At 45.7% G+C, this 20976-nt stretch overlaps 1 protein-coding gene across 1 annotated transcript in view; it reads left to right on the top strand.

Moving 5' to 3' along the window:
• The first annotated feature begins 6956 nt into the window (after window positions 1-6956).
• The window catches only part of LOC128902039 (E3 ubiquitin-protein ligase RNF38-like), a 251879-nt gene continuing 237859 nt past the window's right edge, over window positions 6957-20976 (top strand). Inside the window, exon 1 of the mRNA XM_054184362.1 lies at window positions 6957-7332. Within this exon, the coding sequence (XP_054040337.1) occupies window positions 7167-7332 (166 nt within the window). The 5' untranslated portion in view covers window positions 6957-7166. The remainder of the gene's footprint in view (window positions 7333-20976) is intronic.

Here is a 20976-nt window from a genome sequence, read left to right as displayed (position 1 = left end):
CTCCTTCTTGAGTCTGCGCCCTGAATTTCTCGTAAACTATACCTTTAAATGTGAAGCGAGAGAATGTTACACCAATCATGATAAAAGTATGTATGACTAAAGTCACTCAAACTCCACCTTGAAGATAACAAATAGTATAAAAATAGCCCGAGAGAGGGGGGATACCCAGGGAAGGCACCATCTCAAAGAATTCCATCACTGGCTTCCGGGATTAGTCGATGGGCTGAGCCTCTCTTCCCCCTCATAGGGACGCCTTTGGGTAAGACTTTGATTATACCGAGTGCTTCCTCGGGAAACTTAGAAATTTCTCTAGACAATCTCTACCCTACATTTATAGCCAGGCTGTACTGTTTATAACTTTGTCGCGCGTTTTGTATATGTAACAATACTTTCATTTGCACATGCTTTGCAGACAGTGTATTTATCACCGGCAATCCTAAGAACCTATATACCTGTTGTTTAAATAAACTGCACTGTTTCAGTAGCTAGTCGTTTTGTTTTCTCACTGAACGTGACCAAAGACTGGAGAGTGGCCGTGCTAGTTCAGGAGCACGACTAGACTGAAGGTGCAGTCCACTATTAGTGTATCCAAATCGTAACAGTTTAATACATATTAAACGTGATTGGACTGATAGTGCTGAATTGGGCATCACTCAGAATTTAAACCTAGCCATACCTAGCTTCCCACCTTGGTGAGGAGTGTTAGAACGCAAGGGGGTTTATTTTCTTCCAAAACCGCTTTGCCCCTTTCATGCAACAGCAAGGAAAAGTGCTTTTGACCCTTATATTCTACAAGGTGGCTAGCTAGAGGTTACTTGCCCTCTGTGGGGTGTTTAGGTTTGTGAAATTTAGCAAACTAACCTAGAAAGGCCTCAAATGGCCTTAGATAATTGCTTGAAGACATTCCATGATTTTCAGCACAAGGCTACAAGGCCCAGTGGTATCACCTCTTTGGAGGTGGCATGGTGACGTCTTCTTACATTAGGTGAAAATCCAAACCAAACCAAATTTAGGAATGAGAAAAAGGGGTGATGCAGGTAGGTGACATTGAAAATCTCATGAAATCTGGAAAGCTTTCTGTGATGAAGGACTGTCTTTGGGGATGGTGTAAGAGACGACCTGTAATTTCCCCTAAACAAAGCAGAGAGGAGGCCCTCTGAGCCTTCCATAGGAATGTCTCAAACACTTGAAAGTACCAGGCTCAAAGAACTGACAAGGCTAACACCTGCTTATCCTTGTGTGATTCATGGGAGGCACCAGGATGAGTCTTAGAGAAACAGAACAGCCCTGCTTTTCTTCAGCAAGGACAAGATAACAGGAATCTTCATAGTTCTCTGTTTCTTCGAAAGGCTACTGTGCCCAATGAATGACCTTTGCCTCATTATCCGCGAAATGCATATATGACTGTAGCTCTTGTCTCCCCACCCAAATCATGCTACATGTAGGGGGGAGAAACCTGAGACGAAACTGCACCTAGGAGTGGGGTGGGTCGTACTGATAGGGCAAACATAAAAGGGGAAAATAAGTGCCCCTAGGAAGAAGATTTTCCCTGAAGAGATTTTTCCCTGGGGGGATACACAGAAGAGCGCTCCTATGAATCAAAGACCCCCTGCACTGGCTGGACCAATGCTGGAACCAGGACCGGTGATCTCTTAATCTCTCTCTCTCTCTGTCTCTCCTTCTCTATCCCTCTGTTTCTTTTCCCTTTTCTTTTTTCCCTTTTCTTTTCAAGTTAAGTAACACAAGGCATACCATACTGCTTGCCATAATTCATTGTATATCTGTTGTTAAGTACTGCTTGCCATAATTTGTTATATATCTGTTGCTAAGTAACGCAAGGTGTACCTTACTGCTTGCCATAATTTGCTTTATACCTAACCAATTATCGTGGACCTAGTTAAGACCTATACTAATCACTGTGGGAATCTAATAAATGTTTGTATACAGACCTTGAGAGTTGTCTCACCTTAGTCCGCGCTACCAGGGATTTGCAAATCTGAGTCACTTGCCCCCCCTCTTTTCTGAGTGGGGCATGACAGATGGGCATTAACTATTACAGTTGTAAAAGAATAAACAGAAGGAACCTTTCCCATCAATTAAATTGTATTTGGGGTTGTGTGGAGAACATGGCACTACTGTGATATTTAGAAGTAAATGAATTTTCCATCTATACATTAAAGCTCACATAATTCTTCTTCAACAAGTGACACCACATATCACCTTTTAGGTAGTAAATCTTGCTGAGTAAAGACCTTTTCTTTGGTTATGTACATGTAAATTTACTCTTCCTGAAAACTAAAACTCAATTTATTTTAACAAATGTAGGTATTTATTTTAATACACACACATTTTTAATTCTTGTGAGAAAATGTCCTAGCTGCATTCTTAGTATCTTTTAATGTAAAATTGTTGAAATTAAAAATGCTTACCAGATATGTTACCAAAATAATATGCTGTAGCCATTGTGTCAAATTTAAGTTTACTTATATATCAAACTCTCTATAAAATGCTAAGGTCAGTGTAATTGCTTGCACCAAGAAACTGCAAGCTACACGTCTAGAAAATTTTACCCCTTTAAATGTTAACTGAAGTATTTTTGAAGTAAATCGAAGTAACTGAAAAGTCTGTCACCCTGCCGCACCTGTCCATTTCTTGTCCCTAATTAAAATTAACTTTTTATCTTTCCAGACACCTCTTCTGATTGATCTTGACAGTAGATCTGGGTATCACTACACTAATCAAATATCTGGAATTTTTAAATTATAATTAATCTTCATGCAAGGGGCCATGTAACCCTGGTTGCATGTAACCCTGGGAAGCCATGAAGGTCCCAGTGGATTCTCCAAGGATTAGAGCTTGCTGCTTTCTTTGAAGGGAAGTAATTTTTTTGTCAGGCAATATGGTCACAAATTACCAACCAATTATGCCCATAGCATCTCTGCTTCACAGTCTCAGGAGGGGAAATAAAGCCAAGGGAAAAGTTTCTAAAGGTGCCAGGCTGAGGAATGCACACGTGTGCCTTGCACCATGACCACCATAATGCCTACTTCCCAATCCCATGCAGTCAATATGACAGTGACTTTTCTGCACATGCCACGTGATGGGAAAGCTGAAGATACAGACTTTAGCTTTTGCTCCCTGTGACAGGCCTGTGAAATACAGGGAGATCTGGGGAAAAAGGGGTGGAAAGAAAGTGAAGGGGAGATTGAGCACTGGGGAAAGAAACCTGTGCACATAAGGGGTATATGAGACTGAGGCTGGTGGAGCTGCAGGAGGTGAAAAAGCACATGCCTGGCAAAAGGTGATGTGGTGGGTTGACCTTGGCTGGCCACCAGCTGCCCACCAAGCCGCTCTATCACTCCTCCTCCATCAACAGGACAGGGGGAGAAAATGCAATGAAAAGCTCATGGGTCGAGATAAGGACAGGGAGATTACTTACCAATTACTGTCATAGGCAAAACAGAGTCGACTTGGGGAAATTAATGTAATTTATTGCCAATTAATTGTAACAGAGTAGGATAGTGAGAAATAAAACAAAACTAAAAACACCTTCCCCCACCCCTCCCTTTTTCTCTAGACTCAACTTCACTCCCAACTCTTCTACCTCCTCCTACTGAGTGGTGCAGGGGGCCAGGGAATGGGGGTTGCGAACAGTTCATAATGCTTCATCTCTGCCATTCCTTCTTTCTCACACTCTTCCCCTGCTCCAGTGCTGGGTCCCACCCACAGGATACAGTCCTTCACAAACTTCTCCAACATGAGTCCTTCCCATGGGCTGAAGTTCTTCAAGAACTGCTCCAGTATGGGTCCTTTCCACGGGATGCAGTCCTTCAGGAATGAACTGCTCCATCCAGTGTGAGTCCCCCAAGTACCACAGATCCTGCCAGAAAACTTGGTCCTGCACGGGCTCCTCTCCACAAGCTGCAGCTTCCTTCAGGGTACGTCCACCTGCTCCAGCATGGGGTTCTCCGTGGGCTGCAGGGTAGATATCTGCTCCACCATGGTCCTCCACGGGCTGCAGGGGGACAACTTGCATCATCACCATGGTCTTCACCACAGGCTGCAGGGGAATCTCTGCTCTGGCACCTGGAGCACCTCCTCCCCCTCCTTCTTCACTGACCTTGGTGTCTGCAGAGTTGTTTCTCTCACATATTCTCATTCCTCTCTCCCAGCTGCTGTTGCACAGCATTTTTTTACCCTTTCTTAAATGTGTTATCTCAGAGGCGCTACCACTGTCGATGATTGGCTCAGCTTTGGCCAGCGGTGGGTCTGTCTTGGAGCCAGCTGAAACTGTCTCCGTCCGACATGGGGGCAGCTTCTGGTGTCTCTCACAGAAGCCACCTCTGCAGCCCCACCCCCCCACCTCACCCTGCTACCAAAACCTTGCCACAAGCCCCAGGTACCTTTGTTTTTTGTGAATAATTGATTCCTGTACCCGCCATTGTGCCCTGCAAGCGCTTGCATGTAATGGATGAAGAGCCGGCCCTGCAGCTGGCGCAGAGCCCCGTGCAATAGCCCGGCTGTCCAATCGAATGATCGCAGCAGTTCCCTCTTCTCCCACCCCCACCCGGGTCCTCGCCTCGCCCCGCCTGCAAAGCATTTGGCTGAAAGGGAGAGAAATACATCACTGCAAAGGCAGTCCTGTTGCTGGAAAGGCCTTTGCAATTAGAGATATTCCCTGCAGCTCTCTGCTAACTCACTGCATGCGGGAGGGCCAGGGGGGTAAGATGTGGGGAGATGCCTGTAGGTGTTTCTGAATTGGAGCGATGTGACAATCTAGGGGTAGCTGGAGCATAAAGGACACACTTGAGTCCCAATCAAGGAAGCAGCGCAAAGGGGACAATGATGATTGCAAGTTCGGTGCATCTGGTCTGCTCAGGGCTTTCCAACACCATTGATTGATGCATATTTATTGCAGGCAGAGACTCCCTGGCTTTGTGCAGATCTCCCAGGAACCAGGGCCACCCTGGTAAGACAAAGGCTCATTTAATCAAAAGTGCATGGATGGCAAGGAGCCAGGGATGGAAAAGTCTACCAAACCCTTTCAAGCCTTCCCTGTTGAGTTTATAGCCATGTGTGCACACATACACAGATTCCCAGAATGGCTGAGGTTGGAAGGGACGTCTGGAAGTCTTCTGGTCCAACCCCCCTGCTCAAGCAGGGCCACTGAGAGCCAGTTGCCCAGGACTATGTCCAAACGGCTTTTGCATTATCTCCAAGGAGGGAGACTCTACACCCTCTCTGGGCAACCTGTCTCAGTGGTCGGTCACCCTCACAGTAATGTTTCCTGATGTTCAGGTGGAACCTCCTGTGTTTCACTTTGTGCCCGTTGCCTCTTCTCCTGTCACTGGACACCACTGGAAAGAGCCTGGCTCTGTCTTCTTTGCACCCTCCCTTCTGATATTTGTATACATCAATGAGATTCCCCCGAGCTTTCTCTTCTCTAGGCTGAACAGCCCCAGCTCTCTCAGCCTTATATGTGAGATGCTCCAGTATATGCCACGTAGTACAGGCAGTACTGCTAGTGAGTAGCTTTCTGTTTTCTGTGTGCACATGTAGTAATCCGTGTGGGGCTGCCCTCCCTCCATTGCTTGTATGCTTTGGTTATAAGCTTTTTAAAGGAGAAGGGAAAAAAGATAAAGACGAGCGGAGCTCTGCCTGAGTTTAGCACCAGGCTCTTGACTGCTGAGACAACTGTCACTGCCACTGCTGGGGGTGGGGGCAAGTAGAATCTGTGGAAAGAAAGAAGGGAACAAGGCCTGGGAGAAGTACATGCCCTAGCATCTCAAGTGCTGTATGATGCAGGACAGCTTTCCCCTTCCAGCATGGCCAAGGGATACCCAAGGTGGTTGGGCTGAGACCTGATGGTGCAGCTGAATGCTGGCAATAGAAGTGTGATGGAAGGAAAAAAAGTGGAGAAAAGAAGGAGAGGGGAGAATAAAACAAGGGGAGAAAAGTTTGTGTGTCTGGTGGGGATGAGGCCCTCCCCTGGTTGTCACGTTCTGTCCTGTGTGGGAGCTGACATTCCAGAAAGGCACTGGCCCTCTCTGCTGCCTTGGGATCTGAGTGGACAGAGTTGGTATGGAAGCGGGAAGATGCAGGGCTGGCTGTGAGTTGAGCACTCTTTCTCACCGTGTATAATTTATCCTGGGCTTGTGAGGCCGATGGCAGAAGAGGAAGGAAGCAACTTTTTCCCTGAGAGCAGCTAGACCAGCGTTAGGGGATAGAGGATTTGCCTCTTCCCTACATAGGGAGAGAGGAAGGCACACACACACAAAGGCGGATCTAATACATGAACAGGCACCCGCGGGGAATCACTCCCCTCTTCCGGTCAGGGCCGGGATTAAGAAGTGGACCTTGCTGTCTTGTACGAGGAGGGCCAAGACGGCAGAGGAAGTCCCCGAAACGGAAAGACGGCGGGGAACGGACTTAACTGATTCGGATACAAGGGTATCTTTCGCTCCCCTGGCGTAGCGCTGTTATTTTTTCCAGGGCGGAGGCGGGGGAGGGAAAGGTATAATAGCCTTCTATGCTGCCTTCGTTTTCTCTCTTGCACTGAGCCCTAGCCCTTTGAGTCGTGAGGCACGGCTAATCGCCTCTCCTGCCGAACTAGCAGTCTCAGCCCCCGCCCAGTGTCCCTGAGCCCGTACCGGGGGTCAACGAACGGTGGAAGCTCCCTTGCCCCAACGCTGCTACTTCGCAGGGGAGAGGAGACCGAAAGGAAGTTTGTTGCCGTGCCCACCACCCCTCGTGCGCTGTCTGGGCAGTTGGGATCCCATCTGCTGCAACTGCTTGGGGGCGGGCGGGGGGAAGTGATGCTGATCGCCGCCAACTCCCAACCTTGTGCTGTGCAGCCCGGCTCCCGCCTCTTTCCTTCCGCCTGCCTGCGGAACCACGATCGGGAATCCGCAAAGTCCGGGGAGGACGGCGTTGAAGATCGATCGGATCCCCTTCGCCAGGTGGGAGAAGCGGGTAGGGGAGTTGAGCTCACCAACAGATTGGTGGCTCCTTCCGCCGTCTCCCTCCCCCCTCCTCCTGCGCTGTTGTCCTCCGCCTTCTTCTCCTCCTCCCCCTCCCCCATCGCTGCCGCAGCCGTCGCCTCCCCCCCAGCTCCCTTCCTCCTCCTGGAGCCCCCCGGAATCCACTCCAGCTTCCTCAGCTTCGCCATGAACGGGGGCGCTGCTCGTTTCCAGCAGCCGCCTCCCCCCACCCTCTGCCAGCAGCCGCCGCCAACCCTACACAGGCCGAGCCTCCCGGAGCAAGGAACTCAGAGCCAGACTCAGGGCAGAGGCAGACACATCGCTGCCCTTGGCACTAGAGCCCCCGTGTCAGGTAAGCGGTGCGTGTGAGGCGGAGAAGTATTTTGGGGCGGGGAAGGTTATTCCCCCCCCCCTCCCCTGGACTACCCCTTTGTTCATCTTCTCCCCCAAAGGTCCCAGAAGTTGACACCCTTCGCAACACTTCAGTGGAGTTATGCCCGCCCCGCCGGGTACGTGTCCCCACGGGAGACACGATGGGTGTCTGGACGCCAGGCGGTAAAACACACGGGGATGGGGGAGAGACCAGAGTCGTGGTATCGCCCTCCATCTTCTTTGGGGAGCTTGGGATCTTCTTGAGCGGTCGCCTCGTGGCCCGGAGGGTGCTGAGTCCCAGGGGGTGACACGAGAGCAGCAGCGCACACGGGGGAGACGTCGGGGCTCCCGGAAAAGGGACTGAGCAAAAACTCTGCTAGGGTTATACCAAAACAAATAAACTTGTTGGGGCTCTTGTTGAAGTTTTGTACCTCCTGGCGAATAGCTGAAACTTTGGAGTGTATCAGGGGTTAAGAGAAACAGACTCACCAAGACCGGGGGTTTGTGGAGTCTTCAGGACTGTGATGAGAAGCCATTTCCTTCTCTGTGTATTTTCTCCTTGTATTTCTGGTGTTGGAATCGTTGAGCGGACTGGACTGCTGGAGAAAGTTTCTGAACTCTCTTGCTCCATGTGGCTCAAAGGGGTGCATGGGTCTTGCCACAGAGCCCGAGTTGGGTGTTAGGATAGAAGCATTTAAAGTTATTCCATCCTTTGAGATCTTTCATATATTTTTTTTTCTTAGCATCAGATTTCTTTTTTTTTGGTTTTTTTTTGGTTTTTTTTTTTGGGGGTGTGTGTATGGTTGGACTCGATGATCTCAAAGGTCCTTTCCAACCATGAAGATTCTATGATTCTATGATGTGGCATTATAAATTATGCTGTTGGAGAAGAAATGCTGTAATTAAATTTGAGAGGGCACATTTGTTCTTAGTATAATAATTGTTAATATAGTATCTGTGCTGTCTTCATATTTCCTAGTCTGTTGATATAACGTTTTTGGTTTTTTTTTAATTTGAGATTACTGTTTTTTTACTGTGCCTTTAAATATGTCTGTACTATCATATAAACTTTTGTTGTATTCTGAATAATACCAGGGTTGTGTAACTTTGATCGTAGTTATTCTGTTTAGCTGATCCTCCAAAATATTATGTGAGATTCAGTGATTGTCTATGGTTCTTTGGTAAAGAAACAACCCCCTAATGCAGCTGATCTGTTGATAAAGATAGCATAAGTGTATGGGTGATGTACTCTTACTTAATTCCCTTAATGAGTAGCTGGCTGCTTGCCTTCTTACTGTCCTTTGGCTTTATTGGTATTGGAAAGTGAACTGACACACTTTTGTAAGCATCAAGTGTTTGATTTTTAGAATATTTATTTTGTGGGGAAACTTGCAGTCCTTCAGGAGTGGCATTCAGTTCTAAAATTACATGCGTATATAAATCCAAAGTGTCCCCTACCTGATTGACTACTTTTTTCCTTTATTGTCAGCATCTTTTGAAACTATTATTAAGATTGATATGGCTTCTTAAATTCTTTTACATGTTGGTAACTCCAAAATTCTGTGAAAGCATCATCTTATGGAAACCCTATCTTCCTAATAATCTCTGTATATTGGCCATTTGACACCTGAGACTTTTTAAGCGTCAGGTCCATTTCCTGTTAAAAATGGTTACATGATGATATCCCTCTGAGGAACAGCTTTTGATCACTCAATTTACTTTTATTTTGGAGCTATGATGTTTTCAAGACTGAGGTCCCAACACTTAAGCTTATGTGTTTATTGTTAAACGTGGGAGTTCTCTTCTAGACTGCATTGGGATTTCCCAAATGATTAAATTTTAAACACAACTGTGCTTTCAGGATTGGGGTCTTAGATGTTTTTTCACCATTGTTTGCATATGGCAATAAGAACTATTATATATAATGTATTAAACCCCTATAACTATATAACTGCATATAATAACCATATCTATAACATAGGTTTTATATATATGAAGTCAGTAATTATACATTGGTGCAGGGAGCACAGCAAACAATGAGAGATCATTCTTTGGGATTGGAGCATGGAGAAATAGACTAGTTAGTCCTTTCCTAGAATATATTTGTAACTGTGCTTATGTCTTTGGGAGTTACTTAGATGACTTATGGAAGTCTGGAGTATGGATGTTTACACTGTTAGAAATCTTACTCTAAAATTAGATATATTTTATACACAACAGGGTTCACCACTTTCCCTTGGAATTTGTGGTTGGAAATGTTTTAAAGGAATACCATGTTAAAAATTTAGAAATTTTAATTTTTACATTTGAATTGGTTTATATATTGAAGAAGTATCTCTGTATGTGTATTGGAGATCACTTCTTATATAGCTGTCTCTCCTCCCCAGTTATGTGGGCCTTTCACAAAAGATGATATTTAACAGAAAAAAAAATCTTCTCCAGATATAAGTGATCTCAGAAAGGGAAGTTTTACTTGACAAAAGTTCGTTTCAGTTCTGCTGTTTAGAAATTGGACATTCTTGGTGTAGTTGAACGGCTCAGGTTTAAGTCTGATTCCAAATCCTCTCCCACACTTCTGATAATCTCATAATAAAATTGACTTTGTGTATTACTGTGAAAGAAAAGGTTTTACGTTACCTGTGACTTGGGAACTCTTAGGTACAGTAAAGAAATAGAACCTTTATTGCTTGTTCAGTTCATCACAGTCCTGGTAACTGCATACCAAGATCTTGCCATTGGATTAGGGGGGGGTTCACTTTCTTTCTTGTCTTTCTTCTGAAAAGGGATGGAGCTTTGGGGGGTTGTTCAAAAGTTTTGTTGTTCATTAATGCAGATCCTGTGCTAAACATACAGTTTTTGAGCAATCTCTGTTGGAGGTGATGTTGCAGTCAGAAAAGCTTGTTTTCAACTATGGCACTTGGAACAGTTAGGACCAGTTTGTTCAAAGTTAAGCTCCTTTGGGTACCAAAATCAAATGGTTAGGTTTTACAATGTGTTTGGATCCTCATAGCAGATGAACGTTCATTGTTAGTTATAATTTCAAACTTATATAAAGTGTATATGTATTACAATCTGTGATTAATCTTCTAGTGTTAAGAAAATGTAGATATTTTACAGAACAAATCAGGTGGTGTGTAGATGGGGGAGAAGAAATTATTCCTATCCCACTCCCTATCCTGGGAAAAGACCATTTTGGATCGGTGAAAATCTATTTGGTGCATTTAAATATTTGCTACCAGAAAATGAGTTGTGCACCTATTTGTGGAATCAGGAAGTTAATTTTTTTTGATGTTGCTGAAAATCCTGTTAGTCATAAAGAAAACAAGTTTTCCGTTTTTGCCAAAAGGATCAAAACTATATTATTAAACTCTCTTCAAATTTTGGGAGTAACTAAACAGTAACAACTAAACATATTTTGCAAGCAGTGCCCACAGAGATAGACACAGAGATACACTCATAGAATCATAGTATAATTTAGGTTGAGAGGGACCTTCAGAGGCCATCTAATTCAACCTCCTGCTCAGAACAAGTCTAATTAGATCAGGTTGCTCAGGGCCTTGAACACCTCCAAGGATGGAGATACTGCAACCTCTTTGGGCAACCTGTTCCAGTATTTGACCACCTTCATGGGAAATTTTTTTTTTTCCCTAATTGGAACTTCCCATGTTCCAACTTGTGTCCATCACCTGTCTTCCTGTTGCTGCACACCTCCAAGAAGAGACTGACTCCATCTCCGTATCCTACAATCAGGTAGTTGTGGAAACACATAGACACTCATGTACACACACACAGAAGAGGACACTTGTGCACACCAACACACAGAGGGAGATGTATACAGACACAGATAGATGGAGATGCACACACAGAGAAGGACACTCATGCACACATGTGCATGTATCTCCCTGTATGCACATACATCTCCTGTGTGCATGTGCAACTCTCCCTGTGTTTGTGTGCACAAGTGTCTCCATACACAGGGAGGGAAATGCTCATGTGCTCACATGACTACACTCCCTCCTCTTCAAACAAGAATGCAAAATGTCAGGGAGTGTCTTAAAAATTTTCTAGTGACTCTCCCTTCATGTGAACATGCTGATGTCGAGGTGCTGCTTTCCTCCCGCTTCTGTTTATCTGTTGCTTTTTTCTTTAGATGGCTTTTGGTTGAACTCTCTTATGCTTGTTCTACAGCAGTAGTTGGTTTTGGTTTGTTTTTTTCTCTGTGTGTGTGTATAAAGTGCAGTAAATATCTATTTGGTTGTTAGAGCTCCCTGGCTGTGGAAAACATTTTCTCGCTGTTGAGGGGAAAATTATTGGCTGCTGTTCATGTGCTCTGGCAATCTAAGATACAGCTTTCTTTTAGAAGTTACTTTACTTGACAAGTAATGTAGAAGGAAGAATGAGTACTTTGTTCTATTTAGGGAAAGAAGCGGGAAGTAGTTTTGAAATTTGATATTTTAAGAAGGGTTTTGACTATGTGTAGTGTTCTTGTTTTCTCATCTTCTCAAATGCACACACATGCCCCAAATGTTCATTCTTAAAACACTGTCTTCCTCAGACCCAGACTGAGAAGCTGAAGGGATTGATATCATACCTATTATCACCTAGGTTGCTGTTCCCAGAATCACTGCCATTTTATTTAGGTTGAGCCTCTGCCTCTCAGCTTTCATTCAAGCCCTTGCTAATCATGGTTTGTGTGAAAAAGGAACCTTCATCATCAGTCTGTAGGTGATAAAGCATTTCAAGACATTTGACTAATTTCTCTTGTAATGGCTAATCTTCTGCATCCACATAGATAACCTGTGTTCATTGCAGCGTTGTCCAGCACCTGGTATGGTTTTGTTGGGAATCTTTCCTTTGTATGTAATGATATGATTTGGCTTTAATAGTTTGGAAATTTTTCTTAACAATCCAACGTTCAGTAAAGCACTGCAATATTTTAGACTTCAAAAATGAGCCAGTCCATCACTATGAACTCGCCTGGCTATTTGGACTGTTGTCTGGCCCTGGTTACCTGCTCTGCTCTCTTCACCCAGGTAGATACTGTGGGTTTAAGGGCCCTGAGAGCAGTCCCTCCTCCTGGAGGTTTGGCTGCCTGGGCTCAGGGCTAACTTAGATATAGCATAGCTGAGGGCAGAGTGTGCTTCCCCCCCCCCCCCCCCCGCTCTGGTGACTTTGGGGAGAGCACTCCCAGGTAGCACTGCTGGGAGGCCTCAGCCAGACCCACCCCCACTTCCTTTGGAAGCTGCTTTTAAGCCGAGGCTCTAGCAGCTGGACCCCACCTGAGCTACAACTACACCACGGCCATGCCTGTACCTGGCCATAGACCCCACTGATGCAGACCTTGACCTGGGGACAGACTTCCCAGCCTGGCCTTAAACCTGCCTCATCACTACACGCTTGCCTGGCAATTGAGACTCTTGGTTGAATCCGGCTACCGTCCCCTGGGCCTGCCCTGATTGTCTCACTCAGGTACTGTGGGACTGGGCCTTTGCTGGCAAGGTCACTGCTTCTGCTGGCCTTGTTATCATGCTCAGCTCCTGGCTCCTCTTCCCTTAGGGAGCAGCCAGCCCTCACTGAACCTTGAGAGTGGGGCTATACACCTTGTAAGTGAGGTCACTGCCCTGGCCTGCCTTGCTGTCACCCTTGTCTCCCAGCTTGCCCTCCCTCACAAAGCAATCACTCTTACTGTTCCCTGAGAATTCTATAGCCTCTCTCAGTTAACAAACGAGAGGGAGCAGAACTGGTCATGTATGTAAGCTAGTGTGTAATGGCATGATGACATGAATAGGCATTCTTTATCATTGCTAAAGCCCTGTCTACTTTAAAACGATCATTTAGACTACTTACTCATCAAGTGGGGTCACTTTTTAATCTTTAAAAGACTACCTTAGGTACTGAAACGCCTGTCAGGGAGCAGCAAGAGCAGGGCTACCCCCTCAAGGAAGGCGAGCCAGAAGCTGAGGGCAGCCACAACACAGGTCAAGCAATGACCTCACCAACAGGGTCACTGGTCCCACAGCACTAGAGGCAGTGTGGTGACAGCAATAGATCCTATCAGTAATCCAGGGAGTCAGAGCTGCAGGCTGTGGGACCAGGGGGGGCTTCAGTGATGCAGAAATCCTGGGGTGGCCTTACATAATTTCTCATTCTTAGAGTAGTTAGTGACTATGTTTCCCATCCAATTTCTCCATTTCATCTGGGAGGATCATGGCTCAGGATCTGTCCATGCTGCCCCCCCCCTTTCCATGCATGCCTTTCCATCAGTTTCCCTACCCATTCCAAGCACCCATCTGCTTCCCCCAGAGGGCCTTTTCCCTCTGTAACCAGACCCTCCTTCCCAGACATACTGATTTAGTCTGCTGACTTCAGATCAGGATCCTGACGACTGTCAGATGTTAGGCACTGATTATCAAAATGCCATCATGACTAGAATGGGCACTGATATGGCAATACCAGGATGCGTGACCCATCCTGTCAGAGTGTTCTCCTGCTAGCTAGGGAAAGCAGCCCCCCTTCCCTCCCATCCTTCTGACCACAGAAGAAGGTTTGATTTGCGTGGCATGGTCAAAACAACAGGCTTTGTTAACGTCTTGATTTAGGCTGCAGTGATCCAGCGCAGGGCTGTCCAGCAGGTGCCTCCAGACAGCCCTGATCCCATAATTTGCATAAATTATTCCTTTTCCCATGTCTTCACCCTCCTTTTCGCTGCCCTCATACTTCTGTTGCAGGAAAAAAGCTGGTGAACCCATGTAGTTTAAATCAAATCAGGATCCAAATGATTTATTGATTTATTAATGACATAATTAGCCAGCAATCAGCGAGCAAACAATACATTCAGGATCAATACCAGGAATTCAACAGATAAAGCACAATACTACACACTTACAAAATATTAGTAAACACTTAAAAAATTTTAAACACCCTTCTATAACTAACCCCAAGAAGTTTTAATCCCCCCCCACCCACATTCACACAGTTATATGCACACGCTCTCCTGGGAATGTGGGTACTTCTACTTGCACCCACTTCCTGTGGGAGACGTGGATGATCCAGCTTTATGTGAAGCCATGCTGCTCCCTACATTACTGGTGAGAGAGCACCCCATGAGGTTGTGTACACACACTGAAGGTGTGGGTCCCTACCTGATGCATGCACTCTGTACCATCAGTGCACTAGCTAGAATGCAGGCTACTCATAGCGCCCCACAGGGAGGCTGCTCTGTCTGTAGGGTGACTTTTGGCAGCATCAAACTGATTCCTGCTTTGTTCCTACTTCTTTCTCCCCACTGTTCATGGCACTGCCTGTAACTTCTCACACTGTTATTGACGAGTAGAAGCAAGAGCAGAACTGCTCTATGGGGGGGGGGGGGGAAAAGTTAAAAACAAAGGGTAATTACAGAAAAGGCAGGGGCAATGACCTAACCAACCAGGATATATCCCCACAGTATATGAGGAGGGTGAGCACAGCAGGAGTGGTGATAACAACAGGTTGTATCACAGGCTGGCAGTGGAAGGGGTCTGTGTGATGAGGCTTCAGGAGGGAGACATGAACAAGTGGGTGAATCTTCCAGGATCATGGGAGCTCCAGGTAGTAGGTAATTGGGTTGATTTGGTCAGCCATGGTGGAAGGCCCCAAATAACGATGGTCCAGCTTGGCAGATGGTCAGGCAGTCTGGATGTGCTTGCTGGAAAGTCAAACCCAGTGACCAATGGAGAAGGCTGTGGCCAGGCAATGCCATCTGCCTGCTTACCTTTTGTAGGCACTTTTGGTTTTGTCCAGCTGGGTTATGAGGAGGATGTGAATTTGCTGGAATTGTGCAAGCAGGTCACCAGTTGCAGGTGTGTGTGAAGCAGCTGCTGTGGTTGGGTGACTCTGGGGGTAGAAATCAAAGTTAGCAAAGAATGGGGTCTGCTCTTCAGATGCAAGGATGTTATTGCTGTAAGCAAACTCTGCCAATGGGAGGAGGGTGACCCAGTCATCTTGGAGAAAATTATTGTAATGCCAGAGATATTGTTCCAGGATCTGATTCACTCTCTCTGTCTGCTCATTGGTCTGGGGGTGGTGAGAGGGCAAGAGGCAAGTTTGTATGGGGAAGAGCCCTACAAGCTCCTTCCAAAATCTGGCTGTAAACTGCTTCCCCCCCCCTTCCCCCAGTCAGTAATGATGCTGTCTGGGAAAGGCTATGGCATCAGAAAATGTGCTCTAGGAAGTCAGGCAGTCTGTGGGCAATTTCCCAGGGGAACAAAGTGAGCCATCTCAGTGAAGAGTTCCACAGTCACAAGGACAGCTGTGTTGCCCTGTGAGGGGGGCAGGTCTACTATGAAGTCCATGGACATCAACTTCCAAGACTGGTCAGGAGTGGGGAGGGTCTGAGGGTCTGCAAGAGACCCTGTGGTCTTTGCAGAGGCCTTTTGGTATGAACACAGGTGTTCACTAGGATGGCTTTATTGCTCTGCAGGGGGGGAGGTTTACTATGAAGTCCATGGACTGTGGCCTGTACTGTGGACCACCAGTAGGTCCAGGTAATCAGGTGTTGTATCTTCCATCAGCCCACGCATCTGGCTGCAGGTACATGGCGACATTGATGGAGGACCTGTACTTGCAGCAGTCTCCTCAGGACATACAGCTTCTTCCCCCAATATGGGCAGCTGTCCTGTTTTTGCAGGCTAAGTTAGGCCGTGCCAGCACAATGCTTTGCTAGAAGTGCTCCAATTTGCAGTGGTTTCTCTAACTACTGCAGTGAGATTATCCTCTGCTGTGGTGATGACGAAGCGTCTGAGTCCCCCTTCCATGACAAGGCATTGGCCTTGCCATTCTGCTGCCCTGGACATTAGGTGAGAATGAAGTGAAAGTGCAAAAAGAAAGAAGCCTAGAGGGCAAGGCTGAGAGAGAGACACGTCATGTCTCAGTAATATTCCGGGCTATGGTGGTTGGTTAGCAACACTGTTGGGTCTTTTGCCCCCTTGAGGAGGTGAAAGGCAGCTTTGATTGCCAAGAGCAACTTGTCCCAGATATTGTAATTTGTCTCAGTGGGAGCGAGCTGCTGAGAGAAAAAGGCACAGGGGTGGAGTTCCTGCTTGGGGCTGACCTTCTGAGAGAGGATGACCCCTATGGATCCGTCTAAGGCATCCACTTCTACAATGAAAGGCCGTCTGGGTAGTCTAGGAATGGAGCTGTAGTGAATGCCCATTTCAGTTTCTTAAAGGAGCATTTATTGAATTTGGCATAGAGATGTTTCTGTCGCAAGTCACTCGAGACTTCCTGCATGTAGTCTACGTGAGCCTCTTGAGCAGTTGAAAAAGACAAGATGTCATCCAGGCTGTGACCTGCCTCTGCATGCTGATTACAGCTTCATGCAGGGTTTGGAGGTCAGCCTGGAGCTGTGGGGGAGCCATGGGGGCAAGTCCCTGCCCAGCCTGAGAGCCAGACTCCGTGGCGCTCAGCTCAGGGCTCAACAAGGCCTGAGCTGTCAAGGAGCAACAAGAGGAGAACTGCTCCATGAAGGAAGGTGAGCTGGGAACCAAGGTGTGACCGATCAACGAACCCCTACAGTGGAAGAAGGCTCAGGGAAGATAGGCAAGGGTGATGCGCTCATGAAGCTCAGAAAAGAATGTAGGAAGTGACCACACCTATCGTAAAGGAAGCTGAAATTAACACAAAGGGGACTGTTTTAGATAAACAGCTGCATCAGCTGAGTGGGTGTTGCATGAAAGGGGCAAAGCGGTTTTGGAAGAAAATAAACCCCCTTGCGTTCTAACACTCCTCACCAAGGTGGGAGGCCAGGTGCGGCTAGGTTTAAATTCTGAGTGATGCCCAATTCAGCACTATCAGTCCAGTCGCATTTAATATGTATTAAACTATTACAATTTGGATACACTAATAGCGGACTGCACCTTCAGTCTAGTCGTGCTCCTGAACTAGCACGGCCACTCTCCAGTCTTTGGTCGCGTTCAATGAGACACCGAAACGACTAGCTACTTAAACAGTGCAGTTTATTTAAACAACAGGTATATAGGTTCTTAGGATTGCCGGTGATAAATACACTGTCTGCAAAGCATGTGCAAATGAAAGTATTGTTACATATACAAAACGCGCAACAAAGTTATAAACGATACAGCCTGGCTCTAAATGTAGGAAAGAGATTGTCTAGAGAAATTTCTAAGTTTCCCGAGGAAGCACTCGGTATAATCAAAGTCTTACCCAAAGGCGTCCCTATGAGGGGGAAGAAAGGCTCAGCCCGTTGACTGATCCCGGAAGTCAGTGATGGAATTCTTCGCGATGGTGCCTTCCCTGGGTATCCCCCCTCTCTCGGGCTATTTTTATACTGTTTGTTATCTTCAAGGTGGAGTTTGAGTGACTTTAGTCATACATACTTTTATCATGATTGGTGTAACATTCTCTCGCTTCACATTTAAAGGTATAGTTTACGGGAAATTCAGGGCGCAGACTCAAGAAGGAGTGGTCGCACCTTGGAGGCGGGTAGCCTTTGGGATGGAGGTGTGTTTTGGTATTATAATGACATTATAATGAGCAAAGTTCGCACAAAGGACAGCATCTCATCAAAATTTGACAAAATGTTGGCTAAGAGTATCGAGCGGGCAGCTAATTGGCAGCTTATCTGTTTCATGGTACCATCCCATTCCCGTATCCGCTATACATCATAAGGTAAAGCCGCGGGATAATTGCATCCTGCCCCGTACCTCGTGTAGCTTCACAAGCATCCTTATCAGGGAACCACAGGTGTTGTATTCTTCATGCCAGCTGCGGCTATTTTCTACCTCAGAAGCCTCTTGATTTTATACTTTTCCTTAAGGTGTGAACAATGCTGTACTTTTGTATTTTTAGCCAATTTATTATTTATTCCACATAATCCACCCCGTGACTACAGTCACTCAAGCTCCACGATACTCAATACTGATAGGAAAGATCACGTGTGTTCTTGTGGTGAGGGATATCAAGTGCCAATACATCTCGTGGAGTGATCAAACGAGTTAAACTTTTCATCATAATCCAAAGTCTAACATACAAAACAATTGTCAAAGCGAAGCACAATACAGTGAGTATTAGTAGAACAACAACAGGATGGAGCATCTTGTTATAAAGTCCTGTAACTGTTGGCGACCATCCAAAAAGAGTGTCTCCCCATTCATGTCCTCCGTCTCTCTTGACTCTTTCCAGCACTTGGTGTTGTTCTTCAACATCATGATGGACGGTAATCAAAGTTCTATGTCCATTTTCTTGGGCCTCTTTCAACAGTCGCTTCAATTCGTCGTGTTGTAGCAGCTTCTTCACCAGTGAGAGATTCATTCCGATAGGGGTAGGCAACAAATCTCGAATCAATAATTAGATTGTAGCAATTGAAAAGACATAACAGGAGCTGAATAACTGAAGTCACATCCAATGATGTTAGTAAAGTTACAAACACAAAGATTTGAGTGATTACTTATATCAACTACTGTGTCATCTACGAATACAAGACTACAGGGAGACCTCATGCAAACGCACCCTTTCCCAATATATACAAGCACAGTTTCTGGGGTTTCATCGGGATGTATCTCAAAGTGACAAACATTCTGGTTGGTGTCAAGACAAATGTCTTGCGCTTTGAAGGTATTACTCTCACAAATGAATCCTTGTTGGTCTCGTGAAATGCATGCGTCAACATCAACAGTTTGCCATTTATTCTCATTTTGTTGGGCCCACACTCTGTGCTCTATTGGATGGAGTATAGCTCCTTGGTGATTCAACCCCAGCGCAATGATTGGGTATATGGTGTATACCAAAGCATTGCGTATTGTTAGGACAAAAGCTGTGGCCTTGCTCTCAGTGGGATCATAGGTGAAATTAACCAGATACCACCAGGATTGAAATTTTTTCTCAAATTCAATTGCGTTATCCCATATTACTTTTCGAATTTCGGTGGGCAAGGTGCCTTCTTCACCTTCCCTTATGATTGCGGCTGTCATAGATTGCATCCACAGTTGGGCTTGGATACAACTAAGAGCCAAGGAAACATTGTTTTGGGTTGTACCAAGTGCATCTGCGATCAGCTGATGGTCTTTTTCACCCGTTTCTTCCCACTGAGGCAATATATTTGATAAAAGCCATTGGTGGTTTCCCAATGCTAATAGAGAGGACTGTAGGGGATGTCTTAATTTGTCTAGATCAGTAGTGGTTGTGACTAGTTTGTTGGCAAGTATCTCAGCATCTATACTATTTAAGACTCCCAGGCCTGTTCCTAAGATACCAGTCACATCCCTCTTCCGTCCGTGTGAAGTGGCAAGAGTTCGTCTGCGTAACCATGCTGACCATCCTGCATAAGATGTACTCAGGAATGGTAAGCAGGTGGGTTTGATCGCAGAGATATTAATCTGCATTGACAATTCTGCTCGTTTGAGGGAATATGTTGGATTAAACAGTATCTGTTGTTGACCTGTGTGTTTAATAACATAAGGGCCAATGTTGAAAGTGTAAGGAGTTAGACTAATGGAGGGTTTAGTAGATACACCTTTGAGAGTTTGTGGGGGTATAGGTTCTGGATTCATTTCAGCAGGTTCAGGTGTATTTGAGTCAATCATCAATTCAAATAACAATTCTGTGCCCTTGTAGCCCCAAATACAATACACTACTATAGGTTTGATGAAAGTGAAATTGTGCCAGCAATCTGAATTTGGCTCCATAATTTTGTAACAATCAGTGTTGTATTTGTCTGGTTTGGTAGAGTCTACATGGATGGTTTTAAGTACAGTTGGCCTGTGGTGAGTAGACCCATTGATAAATCGGCAACCAATGTGTATTCTCTTTCCAAGGGTGGCCTCGATTTTAGCCATTTGGAGTGATTCGTTCCATCTCCATTTATCTCTGGAATACACTTCACTTCCTTGTATAACCAGAGTGGAGAGATTTAAACCCCTTTTGTTTTCTGGTGTTCCAGTGCTTGCAGTGTACCGTGACAATGCATTATCCCAAAGGTCAGGTGCTACGTCTACCTTGAATTCAAATAGCAGTGCTATTTCATCCTGTTGCCAACGACAAGTTACAAGAGTGGGTTCCACAAGAGTAAAATTATACCAGCAATCCCACTCGCCGGTGACACAGTGCTTTGTTGTCATTGAGCGTGGGTTCTGAGGGTGAAATATCTCTATTCTCATGGCCTTCTCATGGTTTGAGCTGTTGATCATTCTACACCCTACTCGGATTTCCACCCCTGCCTTACCTTTCAGGACTGGGTACCAACTATTCCAGGTCCACTCATGTAACACCTCATTTTCCTGCAGAACTACAGTGGCCAAACTCAATTCTCCCTTTCTTGTATCTGCCATCGCATTGTGATTAACAAAGGCTTGAGACCATGGCCACTCTGGGTCTCTTTGACTACAAACAACAGGGAATATAAAGGTAAAACTGAATAGCATCAATTCCATCTGCCAATCCGTCATTTTAGAGTTTGGGCCTCCAGGTAGCCATACATAATAAAAATAGTATTATTGCCAGGATCAACGTCAGGATTCCCTGGAGACACTCAAAGTTAGCGTAGGCCAATCCGTCTGTCCACGTACAGTTCATCCAAGGTTCCTGTAAGACGCAAAGGAAAAGAAAATCTGCTCGGTCTTAGTTGACCGAC

The sequence above is a fragment of the Rissa tridactyla genome, chromosome W (assembly GCF_028500815.1).
Source record: "Rissa tridactyla isolate bRisTri1 chromosome W, bRisTri1.patW.cur.20221130, whole genome shotgun sequence".
Lineage (NCBI taxonomy): Eukaryota > Metazoa > Chordata > Aves > Charadriiformes > Laridae > Rissa > Rissa tridactyla.
The sequence above is the reverse complement of the archived record's forward strand: the minus strand, read 5'-3'. Positions and strand labels throughout refer to the sequence as shown.